Raw genomic sequence first — 11644 nt, forward strand, 5'->3', positions numbered from 1 at the left:
ATGCTATTTTCAGGGTCGGCGCCTAAATTTCCATGAATGGCAACGCGAGAATTGACATCGACTGGATCTATGGCCGGTGGTCCATCGAGGTTGACTGGAGGTACTCCGTTTACCGGGGCGATTATGTTCTCGTTCTCGCCATGAAGACCAAGGCCAATGTTTGTGTGAGTGGGTGCTGCTTGAGAGTTTAACATATTGATTCTTGAAATCAAAGACACTTACAAGAACAAGCGTAAAGCAGTGTGTGTTATGAGGATTAATACCAGACAATCACTATTATCCTTAGCCCCATGGTGAGCGCCAAACTGTTTACCCTAATAATCGGATAACAATTGAATTTATAATGTGATTTTAAGGACACGTGATTTTACCTAATACCAATTGACAAACGTAGAAATTAGCAGTAAAGTTTAACAAAGAGATAAAGCATACCAGTCTTAAAACATGATTCAACCCTCGAGCTTAAGTACCCTCGAACTAATCGATGCCCAAAATAGTTAAGAAGCAAACTGATGAACAAGAATATAAGCTAAAAAGTAATGTATTGCTTTGATATGTGAGAATGTAAGATGGTTACAAGATGATTAAGGCCCTCTTTATGTAGTAGAGGAATCCTATTTATGGTACAATTCTAATTACGGAAGTAAATCCCATGATTAACTAAATAACCGCCCTTGATTTGATCTGTTCCGAGATTTATGCCACGATCTTCGGCCAGTCACGCATATCTCGCCTATCTATTATTGTGCTTTGCTCGATGTGTCCTTTGGTCTCGATCGTTACTGGCCCCGATCTTCGATAAGTGCCTCGGTCCTCGAACTCGGTGCCTTATCCTCGTACCTCAGTCTGGTCCGTTGCGAGGCCGACCTTCGACGCAATTTCCTAGCCTCGATCAAATAGTGAAATCGGGTAGGCCCGGTTTTGATTGTATACAAACCTCATCAGTACTTCTACTCGCTTTCCATGTGCATACACTCATTTGCTTCTTTTAAATCATTACCTTCACCTTTCAAACTTGTTCCCTAACTGGCATAGCCATGGACGACGATGTATTTGTGCGGGCTCATGAAGAATGCCGCAACTTGTATTTGTGCGGGCTCACGATGTATTATTACCCGATATGGACACACGAAGCCTAGCTTTTTAATTGGAGCATAATGGTAAGGTGAAGTCTTCTTCAATTAATGTTGTAATTGTGCTAATATGTCCACTTTTATCTTTGGAATATTTTTTATCCTATGGGACTGTCAGAATTTCATGTGGAATCACATGATAACAAGCATCAGCGTAATGACAATGAGTGCATTTTGTTTTCTGCTTTATGCCCATTCCCAAGTTCTTTACATTGGGAAGTTTTTTTCTTACTGAAGAACATCACAGTTCAACTAGCAGAACTTATAGTTTTGGTTGACGGTCAGAAGATTGGTGTAATCTATCTCTACTGCAACACAAGTAATTTAACTGCTGCCTCAATATGGATAAATGCTTTCTCTAGATGTATAAGTGACAATGTATGAATTTACAACTACCTATTGTTGTTGATGTATGTTCTAGTTTTAGGAAAGGGCACCGTGGTAATCTTTGTCTAGTGTATTTATGTATTTCTTTAGATAGAGAGGTCTATAGGGAAATTAATGAAATAAAATACTATAAAGATGCAAAATGATAAGATTATCTTATTTTTAGATCGTTATAATATCTCTAATAACTTATACATTATAATTCAAAAATGAAAGTAAAAGGAAGATGACACCATAATGGTCATTGCAGTTCAGTAATAAGGATCTTATCTTCTCTACCTTGTTTTTCTGTTCTTTAAATTAAATCAAACAAGAAAAAAGATCTTGTACGTTCTCCTTTTTTTTTTTTCCTTTTCCCTTAAACACTGACTGTTTATTTATTTTTATGGAAGATATGTACCTTCATCGTACCCTTTCTATTAAAGTTGACTAATTATGGTCACTAGACATCCAAATACAAATTTCGCTTCACTGGAGATATCTCCATCAACTAAACACTAGAGACAGATTGTTCATATGGCACCAAAAAAAAAACATGGACGTATAAAGCAGAAGTCTGGCAACTTTTCACCAAACGATGGCAACCCACTACATTTACTACTGCAAGCAATTCTTACTTATCTTCCACTTCAGCCCTCACTTCCATCCACAGATTCACTTAAAAATTCTTGAGCTTCTGTCAATGCTGATTCTCTTGCATCAGCAGCATATAATATCTTTTTAACTGCCACAGCCATCTGTGAAATGTAATAAGCCCCACCACATTGATTAGATGACTCGTAATTCATGTTAATCTCAGAAACTTTGCTCTTAACTGTGAGATACAGAAGGAGCAATATATGCAGCATTATGCTAAACATAATTGCCGATCAATCACAACCAGTTAAATAGAAATCTCTGAAGTATCATACATGATGCCAAAGCAGTTAAAATGTCTAAATAATAGGCAAAAGGAGAAGACAGAGGGTCAAATAATTTCTCTTCAACTCTTTTGATAGCCAGCATAATCCTGAAGAAAGAAAAGTAAAATGAACTACTCCCCATGAATACTCTCCTGACCATGTTATACATGTGACAATTAAAAAACATTAACAAAGCAATCCAACACTAGCAACTGAACAATAGTATTTGTAAAGCTATTTAGGGGTTCAGAACTATCAGTGGTCATGTTACTAGAAGGGAGGCACAAAGTTCTTTTAGCCCAATAAGCACAGACTATAATTACATATATGCTGATCCTTCCCAGAGATGTTTGTTTGTGGCAAATCAGTTGGACATGCACAAGTATAGATGGATCAAAAAACAGGGTAGCTAGGTAGATACATCATAAGCATTATCTTTTGGTAGAGATGTGGGAGAGAAGAGCTTACCGGGACATTATCTAATTCTGAAGTCTGACAGAGTATCTCAATATCTCGTAACTTTGCAAAATAAAAATCTCTTTCTTTTTCCAAGTGGTCAACAGAGAGCTTGAGATCTGTAACCTGGATGGTTCAAATATGAGTAAAAAGCAGTCGAATTACTACCAGGCAACCAAAAAGTGAGTTGACAACAGGAAAGTAGCAATTGAGAGTTACTATATAATATAATCACAGGAGTGCATACTTATAACAGAAAAAGAAAAAAACAGTAATACAGCTATACCAGAATCCTGGTCTAGTTGGGATCAGTTGTGAATCCGCAATATCCACTCTATTCCATTTCGGGCTGTTTCTTCCACTACTCAATAATTTAGTTTTTAGGACAAATTAGGGATCTCTTAAACAGGGAATTCTTTAAATCTTGTCATATTCTTACGCTGTCATATAATCTCTAACCAAACTATAAGACTCTTGACAAACACCGAACCTAATGTCAAAAGAAAGAAAGAAAGAAAGAAAAAGTAAAACCAACAGCAGCAGACATGATCACCTAATACTTAAGCAAACCATATCCTCAGCTTCGGATGTAGTTCACAAAAGTTCTGCAAGATCCTTTTAGAATAGGAGTACCTTTGACCATGCAGAAGCAAGTACTGTGAATGAATTTACGCGGGCTTCATCAAGCTTAATAATGCTTGAGCGTTGGAACAGGCAATTATTCATTCACTCAATCAATCTGCCGATATTAAGCAATAGGTTTTACACCATCTAACTTCACACAAGTATAAGACTGTTACCTCCTTCGACAAAGCTTGAATCTCTGCTGAAGAATTAACCGCACCCATTACTGGACCTGACCTTCCTTGTTTTATTCCTAGAAAAGAGAACACACAGTTTAAGAAAAGCATCACTACAGAGAATACAATAAGGAAAATATCTCTGTCGCTGACCTGTAATCTTAGTAATGCCTTCCCCTAATCCAGGGTTATGACAGTTGTTTGTTTGCAGTGACTTTGCATATCTCTGAGAGCCCTTCACATTTCGTTCCTTCCCAACCTTGCTTCTGCGTTCCAGAGCATTATAATTCCTGTAAATGTACAAAAAAGGAGAGATAATTAAAGGGGAATTTGGCATCTAAGTTCTAGAAGCAACAAAACACTCAAGTATTTGAGAAGAGGCACATACTCATTCATAATGCCGCCATCTACAGACTCACAGTAACGTTTCAGCCATTGCAGAAACTCCAAGTTATCCAAAGGGCGTCCCTTAACAAGCCTGTTAACTTCAATATGCTGCAAGCAAAATAGAAACCAACTGTAAATATGACCAAAAAGAAAATCATCCAGTTCCACTCAGGTCGCAACAGCAGATTATTTTGTTTTACGAAGGCTTACTCTTGACTGCTAAATGCTTCATTAGAAAGGAAGCTGTGCAGGTAATATAGAAGGGACAATGTAAAAGGAATCATGTCCTTAAAGTTTCTTTATTACCCTTGGATTAATTTTAGAAGTTTCTTTATTATTGTTATTTTAGTTATTTGTAATTCGGAGATAAGAAAGCGCCACCATGATCCAAAGGGCTAAATATAGAAAAGTGAAATCTAGGTGAGACAATGATGTTGAAAGATTAAACTGCACTACGACAATGATAAAATTCAAAAGAACAATCCCCCTTTGCTCTGAGAGGTTTGTACATGGAAAGAAGGGATCATATTCATAACTGTTTCACTCAAGAATTCCACATAAAAGTTGAAATGTGATTTGTCAGAAGTTACCTTGTCAATTTTGAGCTTGTTGAAAACATCTTGCAACACTTTGTAGTTCTGGATCATGTCATATTCAGTCTTTGCATCAAAGTTGACCTGTAACGAAATATGCTCCATCAGAGATGCCACAACAAATCAAACATGTTCATAATAGGACCACCAGAACATCACATGGCAGTAATCACCTTATGCATCGGAACAGCTCCAGGATAGGTCATGTCCATCATTTGACACTGCACAGCCCCAGATGCAGCCTAGCATAATAATTTTGTAATTCAAATAAGTTATTAAAGCATAGAGGAGAAACGGAATCATGACATTCTTAAAGGTAGTTATCAAATGTTCTAACTATACCGTATCCCCTGTAATGCTTACAAGTTAAGTAACTGGATATACAAAGGTTGCTAAAATGTTGGCTAGTATTTTCCACCAATTAATAAAAAATTGCTAACTAGAACTTTTAATTCAACTGTGATACTATCTCAGTCCCACTTCACAAAGAAATCATATAAGCATTTGTGTTTATCAACAACAACAACAACAAGCCTAGTGTATTCCCACAAGTGGGGTCTGGGGAGGGTAGTGTATACGCAGACTTTACCCCTACCTTTAAGAAGGCAAGCACTTGCGTTTATCTAGTACCATCAATTTGAAAGGAGAATGTGAACACCAATTAACAGTTTAATCTATTTTAAGGAACCATATCTTCCTATAATGCCCAGAGTTTTTTAGTGAACAATTGACTAGCCATCTTTGGTCATACATTCCACAATGTTCAGAGTTTCTCAGTGAAATCTCCTTTTCCATTTCATTTTGATTGGACACTTTTCTCATATAACCATATTGAAATCTAGTTTCCCCAAACTGCACCCCCTAAAAAAAAAACTATGCCTCAATTTAACCAGCTGAGTTCGCTATATGAATATCAAATATCCAATTCGCTCCATTTGGACTGTATCGCCCAACTCATGCACAATTGAGGGATAATTTCAAAACAGACACGATTTCTCAAGAGGTGAACGTGAAACATTATGATTTCATTACCCAGAAACAGAAAATCTATTTGGAAAACCAAATATATTACAACCTAGAACAGATTAACAAAAAAGTGCATACCCGAAAAATCTGGAAAATCACCCAAAACACATTCAAGAATGCAAAAGAAGAAAGAAAATGAGAAATGGAGGGTACCGTACCTCTTCAATGCGAGTGAGATTAAGGTGCAACCGGGCATTGATCCAAGACAACAATTCATTCCTCCCAACAAAATACGCACTATCCATTATCCCTATATTCGCCATTGTCCCTTCTTTCAATCCAACAATTCCCCTAATAAGACCTTATTTATATATAGAAAAGAAACAAAGCAAGTCACATACATATATGGAATGAGAAGAAAGAGAGAGAGTGCGTAAAGCAAGGAATTTTGTATTTCAAATTACCCTTTTAATATAGCCGTTCCGTTTTATTCATTTGGAATTTGTTAGCCTAACCCATATAGTAAGTGACTAATTAATTACTCCATTAATTAATAATTATTAATTAAATACAAGCAATCGAGGGTTTTCAATTCTTTCCTCGATGAAATAATATTATATGTTTATTAGTTATGTAGGAATTTTTAATTATCATTAAAAAGAAAAAAGAAGGGATGGTTAGGGATTGGGGAAAAGAATCGTTTGCTTTTTTTTTTTTTTTTATAATTAAAATAGAAAGAAGAGCGTGAGAGAGAGCGGACTGCAAGAGAGGAAGCTTTTTCATCACTTTCGTGTTTGGTTATCTACCATTGCCAATTGGCCATTTCTTAAGTTGGATGGGCCCCAATTGACTTTGTCACATGAACAAAAAAAAAAAAAAAAAAAAAATTGTGGGTGGACAAAAGTCACTATGTATTCAGCCAGGGAAACTACGTTAAAAACTTAAATAAGTAGAGCAAGGGCCATAACAAGAGAAAATGAAATATATGTTCATGGATTTGAAACTCAAAGTTATTGGATTCGGCCCAATATGTAACTATGGGTGCACTAGTAAAGAGACCATGGGTGCACCACTAAATAACTCAACATTCAATCAAGTGTATTAATGTGGCCATCAGATAATACTAGACCAACCATATGAAATATGTACATAAAAGAGATACCTAGTTTGGCAAAGAGATCAGAAGATCATCTTATAAGCAATGAATAAAAACATAAAATTTAATATAAAATACCCCAAGAATTGATGTCACAAGTCTCGATCAACTGAAAAATGAAATACGATGTTAATGGGATTAGTTCCCCGGGAGAATTATGGAAGAGGTAGAAGAATTGTGAGAGGTGAAGGATCAAGTAAATCTTAATCTGAAGCACTGCTTTAGAGAAGCAAAACAAGTTGCAGATAGGGCTCACGTATACCATTCTTTGGGCTATCCGCCCCTGGTTGTAGGTATAATATGAATGGGTTAACATACTCTTTCATGTCTCGAACGACCAAATTTGTGACAAGATTATTTACTTGGTTTTTACATATGATTTCAAGTTAATATTTGTTAGAAAAAAAAAAAACTAAGTTAATGAGTTGATATATTTTTTAACTCATATACAGTTCTACAATTGTCTATCGGAACCAAGTTCTCTGCCCTTCCAGGGAAGGGATAAGGCTGCATACGTCTTACCCCTCCCATACCTCACTTGTAGGAAACTATTGATTTTTTTTTGTTTTGTTGTTGTTGTTGTATATAGTTTTGCGATTAATAATTTTTATTACTACTCATCATGTTATAGGTATATTCATATGAGATCCTTTGATGATCAAAATTCCAAATGATTATTTTGATGTTCACATAAAAGTTTGAAAACTTCATTGCGATATTTCAAATGACAGGTAAATTTCACCGATGGTCATCTAAGTTAAGCTTTGCAACACAGAAGTTATTTTTTGCTTTATAACATATAAGTCATCTTTTTAAACCTAGTTAATAAAAATATAAAAGTAGTAGGTAGATGCTATTTTTGTTGGATTTTGTTTAATAATAAAAGAAGGGTGAATGGAAAATGGTGGCTGTTCTGAAACAGTGTCACACCTGTTCCAACAGCCATGACTGTTCTGAAAGGTTGCAAACCTCTTCAGAGGGTCGCACCTGTTCCAACAGCCATGACTGTTCTGAAAGGTTGCAAACCTCTTCAGAAACATCACCAAGTTCGCTATAAATAGACCTTCAAATCCCAGAATATTTACTTACGAAATTTTCTGATTATCTTCTTCTTCTTCTGCACCAAAATTCCAGTGTGTTTTGCTGCCATCGAGTGGTTTGCTGATCATCGGCGTTTTTGGTACCAACACTCCGGTGAGTTAAATCGTTCTATCCTGGGAGGATATATTCCATAACCTCGGGTACTTGAGGGGAATAATTTCCTTAAGGACACACTGTGTATTCAGTGGGCTCGATTTGTTCCTTCAACGTTTCAAAAATTATTTTGAAGTTCGAATATTATTTTTCAGAATTGTTTCTACTAACTTTCTGTTTTATTTTTCAGAAAGATTACTGTTTTATTTACTTACAGCAATACAGATAGATAACAATCTTAAGGAAATTATATTTATTATATTCTGTATTCTGTCTGAATTTTACTATTCTTATTTGAAGATATAAAAACTTCATCAGGGTATTGAAATTCAGAAAAACGATTTGAAAAACATAAAAACTTCATCGTTTTTCTGTAAAACAGTATATAAAAACCTTAGTTGTTTTTATTATGTACTGTTTATTGATTACAGTATTATTTACTGTTTTGGTTTTGCCATTAATTGATTTCTTCTGTTGTTGACAGTAAGAAATGGCAAATGAAAATGGAAATCCTTCTGCGACTGTTGGTGCAACGACGATAGCCTCGTCAAGCCGCACTGCTGTTCCTCCGGCTGAGAAACCGGGGAAATTTTCTGGAACCAACTTCAAAGGATGGCAGCAAAGGGTGTTCTTCTGGCTTACCACACTTGATATGCAGAAATTCACTAGTGAAGAGCCTCCAGTGCCTGCTGCGGACATGCCGGATAATGAAAAGTTCATGGTTGTTGAGGCATGGAAGCAGGCAGATTTTCTTTGCAAAGGCTATATCTTAAGTGCTTTAGAAGATGACTTGTACAATGTGTACAGTGCAATGAATACTTCGAAAGATTTATGGGACGCACTTGAGAAGAAGTACAAGACAGAAGATGCATGCTTGAAGAAGTTCGTGGTTGCCAAGTTTCTAGACTATAAAATGATAGACATCAAAACTGTGGGAACCCAAGTTCAGGAGCTTCAACTTATTTTTCACGACCTTATAGCTGAAGGTATGGTCGTGAATGAAGCATTTCAAGTAGCTGCTATGATTGAAAAAATTGCCTCCTTCGTGGAGAGATTTCAAGAACTATCTTAAGCACAAACGCAAAGAAATGAAGTTGGAAGATCTTGTGATACGTCTAAAGATCGAGGAAGACAACAAAACAGCCGAGAAGAAGTCTCGTGGAAATTCAACGATCATGGGAGCTAATATCGTTGAAGAGATTGCTCCAAAAAGTAAGAAGAGGAAGAGGTCTTCTGGACAAACTAAGGAGCAGAACAAAAAGAAATTCAAGGGCAGCTGCTACAATTGTGGAAAAGTCGGTCACAAAAGCCCTGATTGTTGTCTCCCGAAAAAGGATAAGAAGAAGGAACAAGCCAACATAGTGGAGAAGAATAATGACATTGATGATCTTTGCGCAATGCTTTCGGAATGCAACTTAGTTGGAAATCCGAAGGAGTGGTGGATTGACTCTGGAGCCACTCGACATGTTTGTGCTGTCAAAGAAGCATTTGCGACTTACTCTACTGCTGGTACGGAAGAAGAAATTTCCATGGGAAATAATGCAACAGCCAAGATTGAAGGTTATGGGAAGATATTCCTGAAGATGACTTCCGGCAAGGTGTTAACGCTCAACAACGTTCTTCATGTTCCTACTATTAGGAAGAATTTAGTTTCTACTTCTTTACTTGTAAAGAATGGATTCAAATGTGTATTTTTTTCTGATAAAGTTGTTGTAAGCAAGAACAAAATGTATATTGGAAAAGGCTACCTCACGGAGGGCCTTTTCAAACTCAATGTAATGGTTGTTGACAGTATGAATAAAATTTCAGCTTCTTCTTATTTATTGGAGTCAAATGATTTATGACATATTCGTTTAGGACATGTCAATTATAAAACCTTGCGGAAATTAATTAATTTAGAAGTATTGCCTAAATTCGAGTGTAATAAATCGAAATGTCAAATATGTGTTGAATCTAAGTTTGTAAAACATCTTTATAAGTCTGTTGAAAGGAATTCAAATCCTTGACTTAATTCATACTGACATTGGCGATATGAAGTCGACACCATCTCGAGGTGGGAAAAAGTATTTTATTACTTTTATTGACGATTGCACTAGATATTGTTATGTTTATTTGCTTAATAGTAAGGATGAAGCAATTGAAGCATTTAAGCAATACAAGAATGAAGTAGAAAATCAATTGAATAAAAAGATCAAAATGATTAGAAGTGATCGAGGTGGAGAATATGAATCTCCGTTTGCAGAAATATGTTCGGAATATGGAATTATCCATCAAACTACTGCACCTTACACACCTCAATCCAACGGAATTGCGGAAAGGAAAAATCGGACATTAAAAGAAATGATGAATTCTTTATTAATAAGTTCCGGATTACCGCAGAGTTTGTGGGGGGAAGCTATCCTTACAGCTAACCGAATACTCAACAGAGTACCCCACAGCAAAACGCAATCTATTCCATATGAAAAATGGAAAGGAAGAAAACCCAACTTGAAATATTTCAAAGTGTGGGGGTGTCTAGCAAAGGTACAGGTTCCTTTACCTAAAAGGGTTAAAATTGGACCAAAAACAGTAGATTGCATTTTCATTGGATATGCTACAAACAGTAAAGCATGTCGATTTTTGGTTCATAAATCTCATAATCCCAAGATTCATGTTAATACGGTAATGGAATCAGATAATGCTGAATTCTTTGAAAGCATCTATCCGTATAAAACTTTTAGCGAGTCGTTAAGTGAAAAACCTAAACGAACTCGGGAAGAACCAAAGGAAAATACTCCAAGTATAGAAGATCCAAGGCGTAGCAAACGTCAAAGAACATCTACGTCCTTTGGACCAGATTTTGTGACATTCTTGCTTGAAAATGAGCCTCAAACTTTTAAAGCAGCTATGTCGTCTTCTGATTCAGCATTTTGGAAAGAGGCAGTCAATAGTGAGATTCAATCAATTTTGGATAATCATACATGGGAATTGGTTGATCTTCCTCCAGGATATAAGCCTTTAGGTTCGAAATGGATCTTTAAACGGAAAATTAAAGCTGATGGCACTATTGACAAATATAAGGCAAGACTTGTTGTCAAAGGTTATAGACAAAAGGAAGGCCTTGATTACTTTGACACTTACTCGCCAGTAACGAGGATAACATCTATTAGGGTGTTAGTGGCACTAGCGGCCGTGTATGGTCTTGAAATCCATCAAATGGATGTTAAAACAGCTTTCCTAAATGGAGAATTGGAGGAAGAAATTTACATGGAACAACCTGAGGGTTTTGTGGTTCCTGGTAAAGAAAAGAAAGTGTGCAAACTTGTTAAGTCGCTTTATGGACTTAAACAAGCACCCAAACAATGGCATGCAAAATTTGACCAAACAATGTCGGCAAATGGATTTAAAATCAACGAGTGTGACAAATGTGTTTACATTAAAAATACTCCGGGTCATGAAGTCATTGTTTGTTTATATGTTGATGACATTTTGATAATAAGCAAAAGTATGGCAGATATAAATGCTACAAAGTGCATGTTGGCTAGCAAATTCGACATGAAAGACTTAGGAGTTGCTGATGTGATCTTAGGAATCAGAATTCGCAAGACTCCACAAGGTCTAGCATTATCACAGTCTCACTACATTTAAAAGGTACTTGACAAGTTTAAGTATTTGGATTTCAAAATTGCCA

General features: G+C 36.2%; 1 protein-coding gene across 3 annotated transcripts; it reads right to left on the reverse strand.

Moving 5' to 3' along the window:
* Window positions 1-1770: 1770 nt before the first annotated feature.
* On the reverse strand, window positions 1771-6240 carry LOC109213097 (microtubule-associated protein RP/EB family member 1B-like). 3 transcript variants are annotated; one of them, XM_019376855.1, is made up of 9 exons: window positions 6089-6240; window positions 5843-5985; window positions 4832-4900; window positions 4656-4742; window positions 4067-4173; window positions 3832-3968; window positions 3679-3755; window positions 2891-3004; window positions 1771-2257 (listed from the first exon to the last, which is right to left on the reverse strand). In XM_019376855.1, exons 2-9 carry the CDS (start codon window positions 5945-5947, stop codon window positions 2150-2152), a joined length of 804 nt encoding a protein of 267 aa, XP_019232400.1. In that variant the 5' UTR covers window positions 5948-5985; window positions 6089-6240; the 3' UTR covers window positions 1771-2149. The 3 variants fall into 3 exon arrangements, with proteins under 3 accessions (XP_019232400.1, XP_019232399.1, XP_019232401.1); XM_019376854.1 differs by lacking the exon at window positions 6089-6240 and having other exon boundaries at window positions 5843-6075; XM_019376856.1 differs by lacking the exons at window positions 1771-2257; window positions 6089-6240 and adding an exon at window positions 2343-2529 and having other exon boundaries at window positions 5843-6077.
* Between the last annotated feature and the right edge of the window lie 5404 nt (window positions 6241-11644).

This window comes from Nicotiana attenuata, unplaced genomic scaffold (assembly GCF_001879085.1).
Source record: "Nicotiana attenuata strain UT unplaced genomic scaffold, NIATTr2, whole genome shotgun sequence".
Classification (NCBI taxonomy): domain Eukaryota; kingdom Viridiplantae; phylum Streptophyta; class Magnoliopsida; order Solanales; family Solanaceae; genus Nicotiana; species Nicotiana attenuata.

Coding starts and splice junctions, on each gene's coding strand:
- LOC109213097 (XM_019376855.1), bottom strand. CDS start 5,947: ATGGCGAATATAGGGATAATGGATAGTGCGTATTTTGTTGGGAGGAAT. Junction 4,174..4,655: donor ACAAGCTCAAAATTGACAAG/GTAACTTCTGAC, acceptor TTTTGCTTGCAG/CATATTGAAGTTAACAGGCT. Junction 2,258..2,890: donor CAGAATTAGATAATGTCCCG/GTAAGCTCTTCT, acceptor TACATTTCACAG/ATGGCTGTGGCAGTTAAAAA.